Below are 24,658 nucleotides of genomic sequence, written 5' to 3' on the forward strand. Positions count from 1 at the left end.
AGATGAGCACCGCAACCCTAGAGTCAGACTCGACTGGCTTTCGAGCAAGGGAACCTTTACCTTTACTAGATGATTTTAGGATCCTTATCACTGAGCAAAAGGGCCAGGGGGCTTTCGGAGTATAAAGGTAAAGGTGTATAGTGGAGTATAGTGGCTGAATAAAAGATATACAAAATAGTAATCCCTCATCATCTCAATAAACCTGCATTTCAGAGCAGGGTGTGAAAGTCTGTGTCCCCTGGCTGCTCCACACTGAAGACGAGCTCGGTAGGACGCAGCGTCAACGGGGCTGTCATGTAGCAAGACTCGTCTGCATGGCTCCTTTTCTTTTCCCCCCACTCTGCAGCTGACGAGTTTTGAGCGCGACGGGGAGGAGCCATTTGTGGCTGCTTTCTCTCTCAGGAAGCAGCGCTTAGCCGGGTGCCCAGGCAGGGAGATGAAGGCGGCGGGGCGGGTGGAGGGGTAGCAAGTCCTTCGCATGGACCCGGGCGCCGAGTCGGAGGAGTTCCCTTCTCGGGCGGGCAGGCGGCCAAGATGCGCTCTCAGGACGTGCTCCGGGAGACCACGCGGCTGGCCTCCTCCAGCGCCCTCTTGCAGGTAGCCGCCCAGAACGTCGCGGAGGGGCGGTGGTCTGCTGCTGCCGCCGCCGCCGCCGCCTGGTTTTCCGCTTTACCCCTGGATGCCGGTGGGGGGAAAAGGAGTAGAGCGGAGGTTTCCCGGCTGCGTTGCTGGCGGAAAAAAGAGGTTTGGGGCGACGGATTGGCCAGTGACGTGTCCCCCAGTCTGAGGCACATTTCGCAGTCGTCCCACGAAGGAGTGTATGCAAAGCGATGGCTGGTCAAGAGAAATCGACAGATCTTCGTGTCTCACTTTTAAGGGCGGCCTCACGTGTTATGAGGGACCACTGGTGCTTTAAATGACGTTGCGTGGAATTAAGGGGCGGTCTCCAGTTGGAACCCAGAGAACCCTCTGCTCGTTTCCCTCGCTTGTACCTGGAAGAAAACACACGCACTCGAGAGCACCGGTTTTCAGCTTTTCAAAACCTGGGATCAAAACAGACCCCCCCCCCCCATTAGTGACATGTGACCCACTGAGCTCGTAATACACAATCTTGACAGAAAGAGGAGGCGCGGCTAAATTTGCCTGTGGTTAAAAATAATAACGAGCACCAGTGGTGACTGATCTCTTTTTGTTGTTTGCCTGCTTCTCTTTGCAGGTCTACAAACAGAAACAGGAGCCATTGTACCCTGTGCGTTAGCCGAAAGAGCTCCCAAAAAGCAGGGGGGGGGGAGGCAGCTCCCCCCCACTGTACTGTAGGGGCTAGCGACTCAGTTCATTCCTTATACCCCACCTTTCTCCCCAATGGGCACCCAAAACAGCTTACAGTATTCTCCCCTCCTCCATTTTATATTCATATCAACCCTGTGAGATAGAGTAGGGTGTGTAACTGGTCCAGTGTCATTCAGCAAGCTTGCATGGCAAAGGGGGGGATTCCAACCCCGGTCTCCCAGATCCTTGCACTGGTTCTATTTAGAAGCAAATCCTATTATTTGCAGTGGCACTTGTCACTTAACTGCACATGATTTCACCATTAGAGATTCTGAGGCTGAACTGAAATTGGTACTAGTGACTGCTGATCTAGGGTTGCCAAGCTTCAGGTGGTAGCTGGAGATCTGTGATTATAACTGATCTCCAGGTGACAGAATTCAGTTCACTTGGAGAAAACAGCTACTTTGGAATGTAGACTCTATGGCATCATACCCCACTGAAGTCCCTCCTCTCCCTCCTCAGGCTCTGCCCCCCCCCAAATCTCCAGGTATTTCCCAACCTGGACCTGGCAACCTTATGCTGATCACATTTACAGTATTAGCAGCTAAGCTGCTCTTTGAGATCTGACTTTGTTTCCGTAGTTTGCAAGGTGGTTTTGACTTATTTACTGTGTTTTTCAGATATTTTTCCGCTTGATTACCTTTGGCTTAAATGCTTTTACTCTGCGGTATGTTTCAAAGGAAATCATTGGCCTTGTGAACGTAAGGTAATAAATGACAATCAGTTTTCTTTTAAGGTGTGAACGATTAATGTTTCCAAATTATGGCAGTCCCTGTTTCAGTGTCTTCTATTTGATCTCTTTCCAAGCATGGACAATGAAAAACATTTTCCTTTTTAACTTTCTGCTTCTTTGCAGGATGCGGCAAGAAGGCATTTTTTTAGTTGAATTAATATTTACAGGGTTGTCTAAATGCAAATTTGAGCTTGTGATTTTTGCTTCTTGGACAAGTGAATTGTTTTTCTAAATTATGCACATCTCCATAGCTATTTAAAACTTGAATTTTTGTACCTTCTGATGCTAACAGACATTCCATAATGATGTTCTTGAAATATTAGATTTGAAAAGTACTACTATTGCTGTATACCAAAATTGAAGGATTACTGCTGTTTTGCCAGATTTATCTCAGCTCAGCAGAAACCTTGAGGTGCTTGCAGTAGAATTCCCGCGTCTCTGGCACTTCACCTCCATCTTTAGGAGAACAACATTATAACTGGTGCATATTTATTGATATTTTCTGTGGAGTGATTAGTGGATTTATGAGTGTCATCTCATTCTTATTATGGGTATTCTACAGCAAAATTACCTCTCTGTAAAAGAGCCATTGAACATATGGCTAGGCCCAATTAAAGTAATGGGGATGTACCATAGCTTCTCTGTGGCATCTAACTAGTCACTGTTGGAAACAGTATGCTAGGCTAGTTAGACTGCATGGCTACTTTTGCTTTCTTATACTGAGATGACTGAAATGGAGATGTGTTAACAATTTATTCTGTAAATATATTTACAGCACAATCCTATGTGGATTTGCTCCAGCCTATGCTCATTGATAGGAGTAACTATGGCCCCGGTCACACGAGAGGATTTGCCCCGCGGGAGGGACAGATCGGGCACGCATCAAGCGGCCGCGATCATACCGCAACATCTGGGAAGCGGTGCGCACCTGTCCCTGATCCGTCCCTTCCAGCCGAAAACCCACCGCAAAAAGGTAGCACCAAAAGAGTACTACCTACCTGTTGATGCGCAGCGTGGGCCAGTGATGCGCCCGTCTCCCTGCAGCATACAGAGGCCCTGTAGAACTGCACATGTGCACGCATGCGCAGCGGGCTCGCCTCGCTCACTGATCTGTGGCTCCCCCCCCCCCCCCTCTGATCATGCCAGGGAGCAACTGCGCGACGGCTCGGGGGATCTGTCTGATCCCACCACCTCGCTTCTCTTTTGATGCGGCTCACAAAAGCCGCACTTCAGCCGCACCTTTTCCCCCAGTGTGACCGGGGCCTATGTATAGTATTGTGCTTTTAGTTGCATTAAAATATTACACTTGTTTATTTATTTGCCTTATAGCCTGCATTTCTGCACAAAATGAACCCAACAGATTGGGGGAAGGGTGTGTGTGTGCTGACTACCTCTCTTTCTGGTAGCCTGTCAAGCCTCATGAGGTTCTGGTTTCTAAAGTTTGGGGGATGGCTTATTGGAGCTTGTGGAGGGCGTGCTTAAAGTCCCTGGTATACAGAACATTGGGTCCTGGTTATGAGGACCAAAATTATTGTAAAAGATGTTGGGATTTATTTGTTTATAGTTATTTATTAAAAATCTTATAGCTAACCTTTCTGTCAGCTCCAAAGTGGGATCTGAAGTGATAGGACGGTGGGTAGAATGGGACTGGGTAGAACTTGACAGTACATACACACAGACAGAACAGTGGCTGTATAGAAGTCAGTTTTACGTAAGTGCCTGAATGAGTTGGAAACTTGGAAAAGATTGTTTTCAAGGAGTTAGAAATCTGAAATCTTTCATGGTACTGAAAATGTGGAAGTGATACTGAACATCTGCATAAAATGTATGTCTCTAGCAGCAATATAATGGCATTTTTGGTGATCTGATGATATGGCGGACAGTATTCCTTCTTCTGTGCATGCCTGTGGTGCAGAACTAGTTCAGTAACCTACCTCTGTTTCATTAGGATCAGTTGTAATCAGGAAGTCAAACTGAACCTGAACTCTAGCCCCCAGATCACTTCAGAAATGTTTTTCCTGTGAACCAGAACTAAACTGGAATCCATGTTTTTCTGCTTGGGAATTCACTTCTGGTTCAGGTTGAAAGCCCCCAGTAGACTTTAGGTTAGTTTTAATTCAGGTTCACAGATAAAGACCTCTTAGAACCAGTTTTCGGGCTAGGGTTCAGTTTTCGTTTTATTCTCTGGTTGTTGTATTCTCACTGATGGTTAGTCATGCTGAAATTGCTTTTTTTTGTCTTTTTATTTAGGCTAACACTGCTTTATTCTACAGTTGTTTTCTTAGCCAGGGAGGCATTCCGTAGAGCTTGTCTAAGTGGAAGTACAAGGAGGAACTGGACCAAAACCTTTAATCTTTTGTGGCTAACGTGAGTTTAAATGATACGATATTCAAATGCAAAAAGCAAATCATTTGTATAAGCACTTTCTCCATTGTGGAGAAAGGTGGAGTATAAATATAGTAAAAATAATAAGTATAACAGAAGTTGGGTGGATGGATGGGAAGGAAAGAAGGAAACGGAGGATATGAGGTTGCCAAGAGAATGGAAAGAGGAAAAGTGTGGGGAGGGAGATGCAGGGGAAATTGAGGTGCTCCTTGCAAATCTCTGTGCATTCCCCACTGTGCAGTTGGGCCTGGCCTGGTGGCTGGTACAGAACCAGTGGGCCCAGCTTGGTGGCCGGCACAGCATATCTTGGCCAGACTTCCCAGGAAGAGGTTGCCGACGGTGGGGAGGGAGGGAAGACTGAAGATGGGGAGAGATAAAAAGAGGTTGGCTAGTGGGTGCAAAGGAGAAAAAGAAGCAGGAAAGGGGAGAGGCTATTGGGTGGGGCTTTCTGGGAGTAGAAAGCAAAAATAGCAGGGGAGGAGAAAATGAGGTGCTCTCTGGAAGTCCTTGTGGGTCTCCCACTTATTTCAATATATTTATCTCAATATTATGGTTATCTCAATTTATTGCATGGTTGTGTAGAGATCACTAGGGGATTGATATTGTTCCCTAGCTATTGTCCAAAAAGCTATGCTGTTGAAGAGGCATCAAACTGGAAAATTTTTAGAGTTGTTAAAACTGGTGACAGATTTCCCACTGCATTCAAACTAATGCATTGTATGGAGCAATCTGCTTGTGCAAGGATTATGGATCTTCCTTGCTTTCACCTGTCCCTCCATCCCAGCAGTCACTTCTGACCCTGCAAAAGTTGATTCCTGGGGGTTCAGGGTTAAGCGTTTTGCCGCTCGGACGTGTCCCATCTTGCTCTTATGGAGACACTCTGAGACCCTGCTGACGGGAGGGGTCCGAGTTCGTCCCGGACCTCCCTGGGGTCTCTGTAGGAGACCCCCAGCCGGGGAGCTGAGGAGAGCCTCTTCCAAGGCGACGGCCAAGGAATTGAGGGTCACCTTCTTCCCCAAAAGGTACCGTCACCGCGGAGCCAGCATGGCGCCCAGAGACGACTGCCAGAGCCAAGCGATCACGATCAAACTTCTAAAAATGCTTCCAAAAGATCTCCAAGGCTCCAAACCGTGAGTTAAGCAAAGCTCTGATGAAAAAAGCGAACTGAACCTTGGTAGTAATTGGAACCGCCTAAGTTTGAAGCACTGGAGGAGAGAAATTCAAGAACTTTTGAGTAAACTTTAAAAACGGTTTTAAATCAGAAATAAAAAGACTTTGAGCTAAAATAAACACATAAGAAGTTAAGCGAATGCAAAAACTGCTAAAGTATACAAAGTGGGACTAAATCGCATAACTTTTGTCTTGTTTTGGAAAACTTACTTCTTGTTGATATTATGGCTGGGAGAGGATGGAGGGCGCCGGAGAAAAAACTGGTGACCGAAAATAACATACCAACGACTCCCTCCCAGAACCAGGAAGTAACTACAGACTTCTCTTCATTCTTAGCGAATGCACCGTGCCCCCAATGGATCAGATGACTAACCTCAACACTAAGCTGTACAATGTCCAAAAACAACTGAATCAAATGGATAAAAGAACCTCAGCAACTGAGAAAATGTTGAAAAAGATGGAAAAACAGACTGAGAGCATTAACAAAAGAGTGGATGAAGCAGAGAAGGATCCTCTGATAAAACGCAACTAATACAACTCCAGCTGGAAAGATCTATGTACGTTCTACGTTTCTATGGGATCCCCGAAGAGTAGAGCAAGGATTTAAAAGAACTTTTGGCAGTTGCCTTGGCCCCATTAATGGATTATAAACAAGAAGATTTATTAAAAGAGATGGATGTGGCTTATAGGACTTATCTGGACTTTATAAAGAAAAACAAACTCCCAGGGGAAACCTATCTAAAATTCTACCAGAATGATCTACCAGAGAACTGGTGCTAAAGTCAACAATGGGAAAATCCTTAAAAATCAAGAATGAAGACGTAAATTTTTTGAAAGACATCCCTTTTAATGTTAGAAAACAGAGGAAACTCTACAGGATGCTTACTCTCACTCTGCAAAAAAGGGGAATACCATAAAGATGGTTATTTCCGGAAGAGCTGAGCTTCAACTACCAGGACAAAAAATATTTTTGACTTTGTTCCAAAAGCGGAAACATTTATGGATCAAATGTTCAATAAAAAAAAGAAGCAGAAGGAAAAGAATTTAAAACCGGATGGGGAAGAAGAAGAAGAAGAAGAATCCTACTCACAGGATTCCATAAGCCAAAATTCCGTGGATAGGGTTGTCAGATCCAGGTTGGGAAATACCTGGAAATTTTGGGAGTAGAGCCTGAAGAGGGCTTGGGGGAGGATTTGGGGAGAAGAGGGACTTTAGTGGGGTATAATGCCGTAGAGTTCACCTTCCAAAGTGACCTTCTCTAGGTGAACTGATCTCTGTTGCCTGTAGATCAGTTATAATTCCAGGAGATCTCAAGCCACCACCTAGAGGTTGTATATCAAAAATGAGAGCTCACGGGAGGAGATTGTATAAATATAAAGACACTCCACGAATGAATTACGAACATAAGCAGAAGAATTATATTGTATGAAACAATTCAAATATTTTGAAATCTTTGTTGAAGACCCCTTATATATTTTTTTACAGAGCTGGGAACAAAAAGTACTTGATACAAAGGGAGAATACAATTAGAGTCCACAATTCCTTTGTATAAAAAACTTCAGGAGTGCAATAGTTCCACGTCATATGTGAGTACAGCTATACACGGCTGGCTTCACTGCCACGTTCACATTACGCAATGTTTGAATTGTTTCATACAATATAATTTTTCTGCTTATGTTTGTAATTCATTCACGGAGTGTCTTTATATTTATACAACCACCTAGAGGTTGGCAACCATGCTGATGGCAGAGGCAGTTTTACTTAAAGGAAAGGCACGCAATACAATTTACCCTTTTCCTTTCCTTACTGCAGTGCACTGACCTGTATATTTATGAATTGTACACAGGCTCTACATCCCCTGGAATCAAATTTCCTAGGGCTCAAACAAGGGAAAGTGGGGAACATCTGTGACTCGATGTGCCTTCTGCTAATGGATCACTGGATCCAACTTATTACTTAGTGTTACCTTGTGTAAACAGATATAAAGGTAAAGGTTCCCTTGCTCGAAAGCCAGTCGAATCCGACTCTAGGGTTGCGGTGCTCATCTCAGTTTCAAAGCCGAAGAGCCAGCGCTGTCCGAAGACGTTTCCATGGTCATGTGGCCGGCATGACTAGACACCAAGGCGCACGGAACGCTGTTACCTTCCCACTGAAATGGTACCTATTTATCTACTTGCAATTTCTTGCTTTCGAACTGCTAGGTTGGCAGGAGCTGGAACTAGAGACGGGAGCTCACTCCGTCATGCAGCACTCGGGTCTCGAACTGCTGAACGACCGACCTTCCACAGCCTGCTTAACCACTTGAGCCACCGCAGATATAGGGAAAAACTAATCCGTATGTTTTTGTGTTTGTTTTTATCTTTAATCTAGACTCCAGATTTACAAGTTTTTTTTTAAAAAAAGAATCCTATTTTGAATGTTGCATAGAAAAGAGCAAAATATGAAATGGTCTAAGGAAACTCTCTCTTCATCTTTTGTAGAGTGCCCTTGGGTGTATGTTGGTCTGTATTCCTAGGCTGGATCTGGCTAGATATACTTGAAATTCCAGATGGAAGTGCTGTTCCTCACTACCAGTTTGGTGTAATTACCTTTGGTCTTTCTGCTGTGGTTGAGCTCCTAGGTGAACCTTTTTGGGTTTTAGCCCAAGTACACTTATTTGTAAAATTAAAGGTTAGTAAAATCTGTGCAGAAACTTTTATTCTTGGTTATTAATGTGAAGTTTAAAAGATTACTCCTTTTTTCAAAAATTGACTGCATGCAGACTTTATAATAAACCATGGTTTATATACATTACTTTAATTAAACTCCTTTTTTGTGTGGCATATGAATGCTGGTCATGTTATATGACAGCTTGTACCCACTGTTCCTCATTATTTTGAAAACAAATTTGTTCAGTACTTTGCTATACTACATAATGTTTGAAGTAAAGCTATGAGCCTTAATCACTTGCTGTAAAATAGGTTTTTTTAAGCATGAATGGGATTATTTTAGAAAAGATGGCTGATAGTTTATGGCCTGAATTTTATAGAAAAATAGCACAGTGGTACATTAACATATAGACTGAACAAAATAGTAAAGTATTTTTAAGAATCTGTATTTTGAGGGTGAGTCTTTAATTTAAAATTTTGGGTGTTGTGATGTTAAATGGCAAAAACATGCTTGATTTGAGCACTGTCCTGTATGAAGTACTAACTTAAGAGCAAAGGCTGACCCCCGAAATAATTGGTTTAAACTGGTAAAATAGAAATAAGTGTGTGTGCATGTATAAATAGAATCTTTCATATTGTGCAGGTTGCCCTCAGTTTCTTGTGGTGTTTGCCACAGTGCATAAGTAAATATTCTTCGACACATTTGATAATCACAAAATTTTTGAATTTGACACACATATAATTAGGAACATAGCGTTGGATCCCCTTGAAAAGTTTCACCAACCAAAGGATTTTTATCACTAGAGCACAACTTTTAAAATTCCCCTCTCCTAAGTGCCCTAAATGCTGCTTCTGGGGGTAGCTCCCCCCCCCCCGAACAGCATGAGGTGGTACTTGGTTTTCTGCGGGAAGGGAATTACAAGTACCATCTCCCCATTTGTCAGTGGATATATTTGGTGGGATCAGACCCACTGTATACATGTCTAACATAATTTTTGTATATTCTTTGCAGGTAATTGCTGAAAGTCTGTCAGTCATTTGCAAATGTGTTTTGACAGTTATTCTAGTAGTTCTGTACCCTCACTGGGGACTTTACATCTTTTCTCTAGCCCAGGTATGGTTTGAAATTGTTAGTTTCTTGCATTTAACGCGATGATTATTGTACCTGAAGGAATGGATGTTTGCTTGTTACAGCTTCTCCTGCTTTGTAACCTTTATCCACCATGCACTAAAGTTGCCAATTTGAGCCAGACCTCATAGGTCTGCTTATTTCCTGTAGAAGGCCAGGCTGATACAACTCTATTTGGGGGCACAACCTCAGTGCCACTGTTCTGATAAGTATAGCTGGGGGCTTTACATTTAGCTTATTCCATAAATAAGGAGCTAGGTGTTCCCCCCCCTTGAATTAACTTACAAGGCATATGATATAACACATTATATTTGATCAATTTCAGTAGTGCTTCTTGTTTACCATTCCAAACCATTCATAGGAGGTGTTGTACAGTGTGGACATTTATTAATCAGTCTTTTCTCCCTTATTGTTAAGCTCTCATGTTTTAATATTTAATGATATAAATGGCATGTGTTGTTCTTAGACACCTAACTTTAATGTTAGTTGTGCTTCCCATGATGAGAGTGTAGAAGTAAAGATGCATTAGATCCAGATTGGGGCATTTAATATAGCTCTGTTTCCCCAAAGTAAGAGTGCTGTCAGCCATTTGGTCTAATTAGGGTACCCAAAAAGTGGCTTGGGAAACATCAGGAAGATGTAAAAATACAGAGCAATAAAGCAGAACTTTAAAGACTAACAAAATTTATTTTTTCATCAGCTTACTTCTGCTGTGGGGTCGGTAAGAGGACAATCTTGTCATATTAAGAATTTTTATGAAATATTAAGCCAAAATGCAAAATGAATTAAATGTAAAAAGAAAAATGGAAAGGGAGAAGTTGGCTTAGTTATAAATAAGCTTACTGCTGTTTATGACTTTGGTTATAAAAACAGTAAGAAGTAAAATAATAAATAAGCTTATAGTCATGTTATACAATACATTGAGGGTCTTTGAGATAACTTTAAACAGTATTTTAGCTTTTTAACTGCTGTTCATATAAGTTCCTAAATTTAGCTCAGGTTCACATATTGTAGTTGCCCCATAGGCAACTTGTGTACTTGTGTAAAGTGCCTGATCTCTCAAACCACATAGTTGTGTACTTGTGTAAAGTGCCTGATCTCTCAAACCACATAGTTCACATGTGAACTGTGCATGTAGTTGCATTGACAGCAAAAAGACATACCACAGTCGCTGTACTGACAGCCCCACATGTGGGCACTAATTCTTGAAACAGTGCCTTGTGTAAATACTGTTGTGCTGCTACGTTGATTTGTCACTACATTTGAACTTAACCTAAGATGAGTTCTGCTTGATCAGGCCAGTGGTCTATCTAGTCCAGCATCCTGTCTCACACAGTAGCCAACCAGTTACTCTGGAAGGCCAACAACAGGGCACCAGTATCCAGAGGTTTATGACCTCTGAATGTAGAGGTTTCCTTTAGTCATCGTGGCTAACAGCCATTGATACCCCTATCCGCCATGACTCTGTCTAATCTGCTTTTAAAGCTGTCTGTGCCCATGGCCATTCCTACATCCTCTGGCATCTAATTCCATATTTTAAACACTTATTGTAAAAGAAGTATTTGTTTTTGTCTGTCCTGAATCTACCACCCATCAGCTCCATCGGATGCTGGCACTGGGCATTTAAATATTATTGGTACTCTATTTAAATGTTCAGATGGCAATGTTGCTGCACTAATCTTTAGTCTGTGTAACTAATGAAAATTTATTTTTTCCAGCTTTTATATACCAGCATTTTGGTGTTATGCTATATAGTGTATTTCATGAACTTTCTGGGTTCTCCTGAAGCAACCAAAAAATCATTTCCAGTTACCAGAATGAAATCTGTTTTACCCACTTTGATGCACGATGAGGTAAGTAGAACAGCGTTAAGTAACAACAGATTATTTTTGCATAAGAAACATTTCTAATCAACCCTGACCACAATTATTTTTCACATAGTGAAAGGTAGATTTGTAAACTGTTTACATTACATTTATATTTGCATTTTAAAAATAATTTTTAGTAATATTTGTTTTTTCATGTTTGCATTAATTTTCATTTCCAGCATGGGAACATCTCATGCTTCTTCCTCATCACCCTGCCCCAACTACATTGTGTGTGTGTGGGGGGGGGGCACTGCTGCAAGCAACTTCACTATTGAAGGGCACTAATAATGTGGTGTCTATAGTACTGGTAGGAATATCATGATCTTTACAGTGAAGGCTGGTTTGATTAATCTCCCCTAGCTGCAGGTATGTAGATCACATTGATAACAGTATTTTATGAGCTGATGTTCCATGGATGCGGTCCTGTTGAGGACTGTTTGTTCACATAGTCCCTATATCACGTCAGGTGCTTTTGCACACCAGCCTTTGTAAACATATAAATTCATGACTTTATCTGGAAGGTTTTAAAATTCTTAAATGCACCTTTGTGACAATTGTTTATATTCCAGGAACTTGTTAACTGGAAAGAAGCTAGACTGACCTGGAGTTTTTTTAAGCAGTCTTTCCTTAAACAGATTTTAACAGAGGGTGAGTATGAGTCACTCCCAATTTACTTGTTCCACTTCTTCTCCGGTTCCCCAGTTTAGCCGCCAGTTTTGCACTTTCCAGCATTTTTGTTTTATGAGCTAAAAGAGATGGCCGTGAGAAGCATACTCTTTCCTTGCAGTTAGATTTGAGTCCAGCAGCTTAGAGACCAACAAAGAGCTTCAGGGTATAATTTGAGAGACAAAGCTCCCTTCGACAAGACACGGTAGAGTAGAGCTGCTACAGCTGTTCGAGACCCACCGTAGCCAGGGTGAGCTCCTGGCCCTAGTCCCAGCTCCCGCCCACCTAGCGGTTCGAAAGCAATTAATATAAGCGAGTAGATGAATGGGTACCTGCCCTTAGGTGGCAGGGGGCACCCTCCCTGTATGGGGGTGTGTGGCAGGAGCAGTAGAAGCGACTGCAGCGGCAGCGGTAACGGTGGAAATGGCGACGATGGAGTTGCGTAGCGTCGGAGCGGCAGAGCGAAGGCAAGCGGAGCAATGGAGGTGGAGACAGAGGCAGAGCCATAGAAGGACGTGGTGACGTGACGCAAGCACAGCGGAGCCGTACGGACGTTAGCTGGGCTGTAAGTCGATACGACCCACATACCAGACGAGCCCGCTGAAAGAAAGAAAGAAGAAGCCGCCGGACCGGACTACCGAGCCCTGCCACCTGGGTGCCGGTAGGCAGCCCCAACCCCTGTAGACATGTGGCCTTAGCTAGGGATAAAATTTGGAACGTAAGCCGCTCAGAGACCCTTCGGGGTTGGAGCGGGGTAGAAATCGAAGATATAAATAAATAAAATAAATAAATTTTATCCTAGTCAGAATGTAAAAGGACTCAGACCTACATTTCTACTCTACCGTGTCTGACGAAGGGAGCTTTGACTCTCGAAAGCTTACACCCTGAAACTTTGGTTGGTCTCTCAGGTGCTACCGGAGTCACATCTAACTGTTCTACTGCAGACCAACATGGCTACCCTCTGAAACTGTCTTTCCTTACAGCTTATTTTTGAAATTGTGTACTGAATTTGTTTTGCATGTTTATTAGAAAGTGGAAGTTGTGATAAGGAGACCACAATAATTTTTGTAATGGGAAGCACACATTTGCTTTACCTGAAGTGAATTTGTGTCTTCTTAACCATTACACCAAACTGGCTCTCAGTATAGTCCAAAAATTCTAATAGTTTCTCTTCACACATGTTTCCTTAGGTGGCTTCTAGAGTATTTCTAGTACTGTAGTACTCCTAACTGGAAGGTCATATTATTTACTTTGTTTAGATTTTGCCTTTTATCTTCCTTTTGTTGTCTTACACATTTGCTAATACTTGAAAGGTTATGAATATGTACAGTGCCCCGCAATAGCTGGTCTGTCATCACAATGAAAGAAAGTCTTTTGATTTATTTTGTGCTTGATTGCAATCATGCATCTCAGGATAACAGTTTAGGGGTTTGTCTAGGATAATAGAAAGGGCAATAAATTCTAATATTGTGTTAATTTTGCAGGTGAAAGATATGTAATGACTTTCCTGAATGTGCTAAATTTTGGAGACCAGGGTAAGTATAAGCTGTTATCAAGTTTACATAGTATAGTTGTCCTTGATGCTGGAAAAAAGCTGAATATTTTTAAAGAAAGTACTAAAGTCTAACAGACTTACATGTTAACTTTTAAAAAATTTTATTGCATTTTTCAAACTACATCCTATAGGAAAGGGGTAGGGGAAATCACTAAAACTAAAACAGAAGCTACAAAATTAAGAGAAGGATCATATTTCAAGAGTTATATTCTTATATATCGTTCCTACAATAAGAATAAAAGACACTGTGTTGAAGTGTTATTTTCTAGATAAAGCTAGCTTGAGACTTTAATACTAATCTTTAGGTGGTTTATAGTCTATTATGTTCTATTGAACTTCCAGTTTATTTATCAGGCTTATTCTTCTTGTATTTCAGTTTAACTTTAAGTAGTTTTGGAGCAGCTACTCCTTTTTCCGAGTCTGAAACCTCAGATGTACTGCCAGAGCTGCTTGAAGTATCTTCTGAATCACAGTCGGCTTTGTCATCTTCTTGAGTGTTGTCCTGGCTCTTTCTTTCACTTTTGTTCGGGTTTTGTTGCTGTTCCAAAAAGTCCTTAGCTTTCTGAGCACAGTCAACCTTGGTCTTCTTGTCATTATAGTTGAATACGAGTCCTTCTGGCAATAGCCATCTGTAGGGAGTTGAATTGTTGTGAAGGAAGAATGTTGTCTTTATATTGTCGTCTTTGCTTTCTCACCTCAAATGGAATATCCTTTAGAATTTTCACTTTGTCTTTGACTTTTAAAGTTTTCCCAGAAGTAGCGTTCAAAACAGCATCTCTATTGGATCTCTTAGAGAATTTGACAAATATTTCACCCGGTAACTTGTTTTCTTAATGAAATCTGAATAAGTTCGATAAGTCAAGTCCATGTCATTCTGCAATACGTCTTGTTTAAGTTCTGTCACTGATGCCAATGCTTCGCTTAATAGTTCTTTTAAATTTTCTCCTTTCTGTTCTGGAATACCTTGAAAGCATAGGACCTTTCCATTTGAAGCTGCAACAGTTGACCGTTATCTGAGATTCTCTTTTTCCACTTCTTCCAGTTTCTGTTTAATATCTTTTGTTTTTGTCTCAACTTTCTTAATGGCCTTTTCAGTGTTGTCTGCTTTTTTATCCATTCATGTCAATTGCTTTTGAACTCCATCCAACTTACTGTTGATATTAGACATCTGCTCCAGCAGAGGGCGCAGTGCCATTGCCAACATGTTATGAAAGTCTGCAGCTGCTTCCAGTGTCTGAGTAGGAGTCGTTGGTTGGGTGTTTCCTGTGAGAGGTTTCTTTTCTGGCGCCATTCTCCCTCTACCAGACATTGTTTACACAAGAAAAAAGTTTTTGAAGTTAAAATGAAAGTTCTCCGATTTGAATACGCTTTGGACTATCTTGCACCTTTCGGTCTCATTTACAGGCTCTCACAGTCAGTTTTGCTTTTTTCCTCTCGGTTCAGGAACTGTTCAATTTTGGGGGTGGGGATCCCCCGTTCCTCCCCAAACCACCGCTTATCTGTGAATTGATGCCGTTCACTTTAAAATCTCAGCCACTTAAATGGGGGGGTCAGTTAACTCACAGTTTATCGCTTATGGGTTATTGTAGGAGCACATTCACGCTGGATCACTTGCCCGCTTCGTCCGGTAGCCAGCTCTAGTCGCCATGTCGGCTTCGCGGCAGCAGGATCTCTCGGGGTAAGGAGAGCCTTGATTCCTCAGCCATTGCCTCAGGAGAGGCTCCCCTCCACACCCCAGGCCGAGAGTCCCCTAAAAGGACTCCAGGGGGGCCCAGACCCGTCCAGGACCCCTCCTGTCCGCCATGACTTGGCGGGTCTCCATCAGAGCTCGATGGGACGCGTCCGACCCGGGAGTCGTCAAAAATGGAAATCCAGACTTACACTTTATGGTGATACCAGTGTGAAGATTATCATTATGATAATGTCTTTGAGGGTTTTTGTTGACTGATTTCCCTTATAACCAACTGAGCTGATTATATTACTATAAGGTACTGAAAAGAATGTCTTAATTACTATTTATATTACAAATTCATTCTTACCTTAAAATTGGTTTCAAAATTCAGAATTAGGTTTATATGGATTTTTGAGCATCATCTTGTATACAAAACAAATTCAGGAGGTATTTTAGGCTTCTTCTTACTTAGGTCACTTTAGGTAGAAACATTAAACTGTTTGCCTTCTAAATTGTAAACCACGGAAGCGCTTGTTGAATTGGGGGGGGCAGTAAACTGAATAAAGGCAATGTATCCTGTTGGTCCACTTGGAATTATCTATAGCTTTGATGTAGACCACACTATATTTTCTTGAGGCATTTGGGAGACAGAGTGGGTGTGAAGGGGGGCAATACTCTCAACCTGTGTTGTTTAATACCTGTGTCAGGCTGCTAAATGAGACTGTCCATAGCTTTTACATTGGATTCCATCCCTGTGTTGATGATGCAAAACTAGGTATTCCATGTAGTAAATTTTTGGAAGTGGTTTTACTGTTTTAGGCCAGTGCTTAGAGGCTGTGGTCAGGCCACTGGCTGGGGAATGAACAGAAATGAAATCCAGATAAAATGGAGGTGCTGGTGGTTGGCAAGGCTGATGTTCTAGAAAGATTGTGCTGCCTAAGGTGGATGGTGTTAATTTGTCTTTTCCAAATCCTATAAGGCTGTTTTGATCCAGCCTTGCTTTGTAAAATAATTATTAAGGATGTCTTTTTTAAATAATGTTTGTTTATTATTTATTGTCCCTTATAAATATTGCTGTGATGTGACCTTTAATGTTGAGACTAGATTGCTGATGTGTGCTGCTATGGGATCTGCTCTAACTCAGAAACTGTAGTTAGTGCTAAATGCAGCAATTGTGTTTTAATCAAAGCAAGCCAGAATGAATATGTTTCTCCTCTACTAGGAGGACTAAGCTGGTTGCCTTTTGTTTCCAAAAGGTCTGGTTCTTGCTTCCCAACGTTTCCTGCCAAGTAGACTGTCTCTCACTCTAGGAATCTGAATGTTAGTTATGCTCCTCCCAGCAGCTCTTACTCATTGTATATCTGTTAGAAACATAAGATCTTTCGGGCAGAACCAGTCTTTTCAACTATATGGAATGCCTGTATGGATAAGGTTAGAAAAAAAGCTCTCCCTTCTTATCTGTAGGAAATCATGCAATGCAGTTTCATTCTGGAATGCTTTTTTGCTAATCTTGTTGATTCTTTTGAGATACATTGGCTTGGATCCAACTGAAAAGCTCCACTGTTGGAAGAGATTTCTGTCAATGCAGTATGATTTCTTTGCCTTGTCTCTGCTCCTGCAACCCAAAATGCCTCTCAAAACTCTGCTCCTGGGGGCCAGAGAGTTAGGGAGGAGTCGGGTCTGCCATGGGAGAATCAGTGAAAATCACCACCCTTTTATCAATGGAAATGGTTGGTGGGATCCGACCTGTTGTTTTCTTTCTGACTTGATGATGGTTTTATTGCATTAGCTTTTTTTTGTTGTTTTGATTTTCATAATACCAAATTGCTATGCAAACATACAGTTAACGAGCTACATAACTGTTGTTCTCAAAGTATAGTTGTAATTAGGCAGCTGAAAACGATCCAATTACTATACCGCATTCTGTTTTTTATCACTTCAGAATACATGCATTGTCTGTTTACCATCCCATCAATATATCTTGTGATATTATTCTTAGCCCCAAAATATATTGAGTTTAGGGTTTTTTTGTCAGTTGCTTCCACAATTGCATTACCTCTTCAGTGAATGGATTGTGATATGTCACAAGATACAAAAAGTAATTTTATTGGTTTGGTTTTCTTTCTTTTTTGGGGGAATTTTTTGGGTATTCTTTAATATATATTTGTGTGTGAGAGAGAGTACAACTGGAAGTCTTGGCGGTCTCTGGTGACTGACTGTGTGTGCACCTGGAAGTCATGGTGACCTCTGGTGACTGACCCCTACTGGGGGCCTGGAAGATATTCAGAGAGGTGGCTGAATAAAGCCTGCCCCTGCCTCCTGCCTCTGGTATTTCAAGGAGGTCTCCCATCCAAGTACTTGCCAGAGTCAAGTCTGCTTAGCTTCCGAGATCTGATGAGATTGGGCTTGCCTGGGTTATCCAGGTCAGGTCTGGTCTGGTTTTCTTGTTAGTCTGAAATTGATTTTTGGCAAACAAGGTTTGTTGAACTGTGTTTTTATGATTGAAGTATTATGTGTGTGGCTTGATGATGTACTAGTCTGTAAACCATGTTGAATGTTCTTTTTTGAAAAGCAAGGTAGATATGTTTTTGAATAAATAAAACACTGAACAATATTTTTCTGTTCTTTTCAAAGGTGTGTATGATATAGTGAATAACCTTGGATCACTGACAGCTAGATTTGTATTTTTGCCTATAGAGGAGAGTTTTTATGTGTATTTTGCCAAAGTTTTGGAACGTGGGAAGGATATCAAGTTGCAAAAACAGGTAACTGTAATCTAATTGTAATGTAATGGATACAGAGCAAGTCTATGTGCTCTAGCAACTTTGTACCATAAAATTTTGGAAAGATAATTGGCGGAAGGAAAGAATATAAAATTCATAGTGCAACATCAGTGGTAGCAAGTAGATAATGTATATATCACATTATGTTTCTAAAACCTTAGTGTAATTTTGTAATTTTTCACTAAAGCAATACTGGAACCTGTGGTCATAAATGCATCTTAATAATATGTACTGAAAGCTTATTTTATTGAAATCAATGGCACTTGGTTTTGAGTAAACATGGTTAGGACTGGGCTGTTCATTTACACATTAAGCTGCCTTAATTAGACCATTGGTCCATCAAGGTCAGTACTGTCTATTCAGACTGGTACTAGCTCTCCAGGGTCTTAGGTAGAGGTCTTTCACACCACTTACTACCCGATCCTTTAACTGGAGATGCTGGGGATTGAGCCTGGGAACTTCTGCATACCAGATGCTCTACCACTTAGCCATAGTTTATTAGGAGAGTATGTGGTAGCGCTGTGACTATTTTATTGAAATAACTAGGGCATGCCTATACATTTCTCAGAAGGGGATTGTAAATAAAGTATTGTATTTAGACAAATGATTATTCCTGGAATTCTGCTTGCACATCATTCACTACAATCTCATATTTTAAGGGACTGTTGATTCTCAGTCAGTGGAGGAAGGTGTGTTTAAGAGAGCCAGTTTGGAGTAGTGGTTAAGAGCATGGACTCTAGGAGAAGGTTTGATTCCCCACTTCGCCACATGCAGCTGCTGTTGTGACCTTGGGTCAGTCATAAGTTCTTTCAGAGATGTTCTCTCAAGAGCAGTTCTCGAAAGAGCTTTCTCAACCCACCTACCTCACAAGGTGTCTGTTGTGGAGGGGAAGGGAAAGGGATCAGGGCTCTTTTTGTAGAAAAAGCCCAGCAGGAACTCATTAGCATAATAGGCCACACCCAACAGCAGGAACTCATTAGCATATTGTGCAACACCCCTGACATCACAGCTCATTAGCACATTAGGCCACACCCACATGTTACCAGAAGTGTGGTCATCCAGCCACACCCACCTTTTGCTTCTTATTCTGTTTACCTTGTCAAAACCCAGGGCCTTTTTTTGTAGCAGGAACTCCTTTGCATGTTAGGCCACACACCCCTAATGTAGCCAATCCTAATGAGTTTCTGCTGTTGGGTGTGGCCTATTATGCTAATGAGGTTCCTGCTGGGCGTGGCCAACTTGGGAGCAAGCCGGAACTCCGTTCCTGTGCGTTCCTGCCCAAAAATAGCCCTGGGGATTGTAATCGCTCTGAGACTCTTTTGAGTAGTGAAGGGTGGGGTATAAATCCAGCCTCCTCCACTTCCTCCTCTTCTTCAACTGGGTTATGCCTTCTCCTTGCTCCATGGCAGGGCTTATATAAATGATTTTTGTAAGGCTTCTTCTATCAGTTGGAAGTGGACCCCATAGTCCATACCCTGCCTGCACTGTGGCTCTAGAGGCAAAGATAGTCTATATTATCTCATAAGGGTGAAGGCTGAAGTCCATGTAGCTGCCCTAAAGATTTCTCCAGTGGGCACATATTTGGAGAGGACTGCCAAGATAGCTTGGCAAGTCATGAGCTGCTGTTCATCTCCAACCAATGGAGGAAGCCTTGCACAAATATTTGTGTAAGCCCTGCCTGCAGAGTGAGGCATAACCCAATCTTAAGGATACCTTCCATTCCACAGTAAGTCCATTGTTTCATTTTCTGCAGAGTTAACCAAATGCATTTCCTCTTATACATTATAAGGTGATTTTATTTCCAGAATAATTAAATTCATCATTGTGGCTTGTATGCAGTACCTCATTGGGGTATTGTGCAGACTGGCTGCAAAAAATAAACTAATCAGAATTTTCATTTCATTTACTCTGTAAATGTGGCTTCTGTTAAAAAAAAATGTACTTTGAGACAGAAAATAGTCCATGTTAATTATTATAAATTTTACAGTAACTAGCCAGGTAAAAGCATTGTACTGTAAAATGTAATTATTTTTCATATAATGGGGCATTGTTGTTCTTGTTATGTATGCTTAATTAATACAGTTCTTTTTCTAGGATGATATCTCTATGGCAGCAGCTGTCCTAGAATTACTGTTGAAACTAGTGCTTCTGATTGGCCTGACCATTACTGTTTTTGGTTATGCCTATTCCCAGTTGGCTCTGGATCTTTATGGAGGTTCAATGCTCAGTTTGGGATCAGGTAATGTCTGATGATTGCTGTCTTCCTGAACAGTAGTTTCACATATGACAAATTATTTTGTGAAAACAGCTTTGTTATATTTTTCATTTTTAAAAATATAGTGTATAAATTTTTATTTATTTTAAAGATTTATGTATTACTTTTATGCCATTGCATTCAGTTATAAACATGACAGGAATGACAGAGTGAAATACAAGGACTTTTTGCTCCTATATCTGTACACATTCTATAACTTGAGTTCAGAGACTTGTATCTGTGTTATGTTTAAGAGAATCTCTCAGTGTATTCTGAAATGTATTCTCCAGTGGTTCGGATAGCGGGACAGTCCGTACTATTGGGATAAGCTCCGCCCCTTCCTGCAGGGTCGGCTCTGATCTTTGATCCCTGTGAGGCTGGGCTTATCTTCTACAGCTGGCCCTGCTTACCAGCAGGACGTGCTCCAGCAGCGCTCGTTTCGAGCGCCTAGGATTTCAGGAAGAAAAAGAAAAAGAGAAGAAAGAAGAGCCGCAGCAGCGGCAAGGAGTCGGGGCGAACGATCCTGCACTGGGTTGTCCCCGGTTGTTCGGCAGAGCTCTGTTTAAGCCCTTGGCATCCATCCGCTGGCCTTACCCGACCTACGGGCGGAGGGCCTCCCCCTGCGCTATTCCGGGGGTGCAGATGAGCCTGGTGCGCAAGACGTACCCACGCTAAGGCAATGGATCGCTCAAGCGCAAAGAACTGAAATAGCCGTTTCCAAAGGAGGTGGTGAGTTTGAGGGGCCCCTGAAAGCTTTCCCAGTGGGGTTGGAGCCTTGAGGAACGAAGACCGCCACGGCGCAGGGCTTGACCATGCCAGTCCTGGAGCCTATGTTTTTAGACCAAGCAGAGACTGGTCATTTGGAAACTCAGCAGAAAAGGAGGAAGGCGGCTGGCTTACCTTGGGCACCCCATGTTTGAGGATGTTAAAAGGACAGGGGACTTTCTCAGTGAGGGCCTTACGAATGGTTATCAGTCTGAGCCCTCAGGGTCTCTTCACAAGTGTATACGAAACTACTCTTTTGGAGAGCTAAAATGGAGACCATTTGACTCAGCCTGAAAAGTTTCACTTTCGTTTTCCTCCACAGAAAGTTTCACAGAAAGTTTCACTTTCGTTTTCCTCCACAGAAAGTTTCACAGAACGTTGCACTTTCGTTTTCCTCCACAGATTGGTACAAGATGGCTGATCAAGCTAGAAGGCAGGCTTCTCCAGACAGAGATAGTTCTTTGAGTGAACTCAGTTTCCCCAGGTTGTCTGTCTCACTGGCCAGTCAAGATGCAGTTCAGACAGATTTAGATCCTAGGGAGCAAGAAAGGACCAAACTGATGGACTGGTTTAGGTCTGAAATGAGGAAGGGTTTTAAGGATATGGTAGACACCCTTCAGGGAGCAGGTTCCTCTAAGTCTTGGCCAGGTAAAACCAGATCCCTTAAGAGGTCAAAAACATGTGAAGATTTTTCATCCAGCAGCTCTGACTTTCCTCCCAGACACAAACGCAGGAAAGATCATTTTTCTTCTGTTAAATTTAGTAACCAGACGGGACACAAGGAGTTGATGTCCCAGTCCTCAGATTCTTCCTCTGAAAGGGAGGAAGGAGAATTATCCGAGGAAGAGGACGAAATTGTGCCACCTGTACAGATTATTTCCTCTATTTATTCTAAACTACTACCTAAGGTTTTGTGAACCCTGGATCTTTCATCCAAACCTAAAGTGGTAGAGGAACCGGACTATGAGTTTCAATCAGGTGCAGGTAATTTAATGCCTAAAGTCTCCAAGGTACAGCCAGGGCTCCCTCTTCCAGCTTCCTTTTTTAATATTATAAAGCTGAATGGGAGCAGCTGGCAAAACCTAAAGCCAGTCACCAGTTGGTTTCAAAATTTTATACATTAATGCCTAAGGCAACTAAGAGATGGAAAGTACCAATAGTGGATGATCCTATTTCAAGTCTGTCTTCCAGTGCAGTTTTGCCTATGGACATGGAGGGCCTTCCCAAGGACCAGGTTGATCGACGTATTGAACAAGCTCTACGCAGGGACTTTGAGGCCTCATCTCAGTCTTTGAGAGTGTCCACCGCCACCTCTTTATTTGCCAGGGCAGCATATGACTGGGCAGAGAACTTGGCTTCGGCTGGGAGTAATGTCCTAAGGAGTTCAAAGATGAACTGAGGAAAATTGCGTTAACTATAGCGTTTGCTGCTGATGTGTCTCTAGACGCCTTACAGTTGTCGGCTAGGGCCATGGTATTACTGCTCGCAGAAATACTTGGGCTTTGGGATACTGATTCTTCCTCCCAAGCCAAGGTGGAGTTCGTCCCCTTCAAGGGTGGGAACCTATTCGGGGAGGGTCTGGATAGGTACTTAGTGGAGGATAGAGACAAAAAGAAGGTGTTACCATCTAAAAAGGCCAGAAAGAGATTTCAGCCATTTCGGGATCAAAAAAGAGGTCAGAAGTCTTTTCTTAATAGACCCTTTAAGCCCAAGTGGCAACCCAGGCAGTCTTCTTCTAAACCCTTTTCTCACACAAAAGGGGAACAGTCAGGCAACAGGAACCCCCCAAAAGGGGCTTCAGCATGACTATCTTCCCCAAAAGAGACACTCAGGTATTGGGGGAAGGTTACAGCGATTTGCCACCCAGTGGAACAGGACAATCACGGACCGTTGGGTCCTAGACATAGTGAACAACAGCTACAGACTGGAGTTTTCTTCCACACACCCCAGTCAGATTGATCAAAATAGCGAAACACAGGCACACTGTAAAACATCTCCAAATGATAGCAGCCATCCAACATTTGTTTGATATAGGGGCAATAGAGTTGGTCCCACAGGTACAAAAAGGTCAGGGAGTATACTCGATATTCTTTTTGGTCCCAAAGAGAAATGGGGACACCAGGGCAATTCTGGACCTCAAGAGACTGAACAAACGTATTCGGGACAGGAAATTCCGGATGGAAACCTCGCGTTCTATTTTACCAACCATTCAGAAAGGGGATTTTCTAGCTTCTATAGACCTATCCGAGGCTTATCTGCACGTTCTAATTCACTTGGAACATCGGAAGTTCCTGAGATTCGCTTACGCGGGGTGACATTACCAGTACAGGGCTCTCCCATTTGGGCTCAAATCATCCCCGAGAGTTTTTACCAAAGTTCTGGTCACCCTCGTAGCAGTCCTCAGACTAAAGGGGATAGAGCTATTTCCTTATCTGGATGATATTCTTATCAAGGCGACATCACGACAGGGGTGCATACAGGCGACTCAAGTCACTGTGAGTATGCTACAGGAACACGGGTTTGTAGTGAACCTCAAGAAAAGTCATTTACAACCCACACAGAGACTGATTCACTTAGGAGTTATAATAGACACAGTAACAGAGTTTTTATTTCCAAAGAGAGGGAAAGCAAGATAGTTTGTCTTTTGGGAGAGAAATTAAACAGGACAGGATGACGCTCATGTCACTGGCAAAACTCTTGGGGATGCTGGTGTCTTGTCAGGATGTGGTGCCGTGGGCACGTTTTCATGCGAGACCTCTACAGAGCTTTCTGTTACCTTACCAAAGGGACATTGCGAGCCGGAGGTTCAAGATAATTTGTCTGACAGAGACACTAAAAGCGGACCTAAGTTGGTGGCTCTCGCCACAGATTTTTGCCCAGGGTTGTCTCCTTCGGGAGCCTACAAGGACACTAATGACCATGGACGCCAGCCTCTCGGGGTGGGGGGCACACGCGGAGGGTCAGATGGTACAGGGCAGTTGGTCTCCGGAGGAGTCCAGGAGAAGTATCAACTTCTTGGAGTTGAGGGCGGTAAAGTTGGGATTGTTAAAACTCAACAGACGCCTCATTGGGAAGCATGTGTTAGTCCAAACGGACAACACTACAACCAAGGCTTATGTGAACTGTCAAGGGGGAACCAAGGTACGGTCCTTACACAAGGAGGCGTTGGAACTGTTGCTCTGGGCAGAGACTCATCTATTGTCCATCAGAGCGACACATGTCGCTGGGAAGGACAATGTCTTAGCGGATTGGTTAAGTCGGACACGGCTGGACCTATCCGAATCGGAACTCAACAGGGAAGTGTTCCTTCAGATAGGTTGCAGGTTTGGCAAGATGTCGACGGACTTATTTGCGACAGCTCAGAACCGACAAGTTTAACCCTTCTTTCCCAGGACAGTAAGCCAGGGAGCCTTAGGAACAGGCGCCTTAAACAGCGTTTGGCCTCCAGGGCTATTGTACGCGTTTTCCCCAGTTCAGACTCACTGCCTGGAGATTGAGCAGGAAAGTTTGACAGCCCTGGGGTTTTCTCAGGGCGTAGTTAAAACCATGTTACCGTCTAGGAAAACATCCACTAACAGGGTATATAATGCTACCTGGTGGGTGTTTCAGGCATGGTGTCTGAAGAACAAGTGGAATCCTTTTAAGGTATCGATAAAAGGCATTTTATGTTTTCTGCAGGAGGGCTTGGATAAGGGTCTGAG

The 24,658-nt window shown here is 42.7% G+C and overlaps 1 protein-coding gene across 1 annotated transcript in view; it reads left to right on the top strand.

The window, feature by feature from the left end:
* The first annotated feature begins 408 nt into the window (after positions 1–408).
* RFT1 (RFT1 homolog) overlaps positions 409–24,658 on the top strand; it is a 34,234-nt gene continuing 9,984 nt past the window's right edge. The window contains exons 1-10 of the mRNA XM_015410516.1: positions 409–597; positions 1,950–2,035; positions 4,313–4,429; positions 8,098–8,287; positions 9,278–9,379; positions 11,113–11,247; positions 11,832–11,910; positions 13,413–13,463; positions 17,790–17,920; positions 20,033–20,177. Coding sequence (XP_015266002.1) covers positions 535–597; positions 1,950–2,035; positions 4,313–4,429; positions 8,098–8,287; positions 9,278–9,379; positions 11,113–11,247; positions 11,832–11,910; positions 13,413–13,463; positions 17,790–17,920; positions 20,033–20,177 — 1,099 coding nt within the window. The 5' untranslated portion in view covers positions 409–534. The remainder of the gene's footprint in view (positions 598–1,949; positions 2,036–4,312; positions 4,430–8,097; positions 8,288–9,277; positions 9,380–11,112; positions 11,248–11,831; positions 11,911–13,412; positions 13,464–17,789; positions 17,921–20,032; positions 20,178–24,658) is intronic.

The sequence above is a fragment of the Gekko japonicus genome, unplaced genomic scaffold, assembly GCF_001447785.1.
Source record: "Gekko japonicus isolate JY-2015 unplaced genomic scaffold, Gekko_japonicus_V1.1 scaffold2555, whole genome shotgun sequence".
Lineage (NCBI taxonomy): Eukaryota > Metazoa > Chordata > Lepidosauria > Squamata > Gekkonidae > Gekko > Gekko japonicus.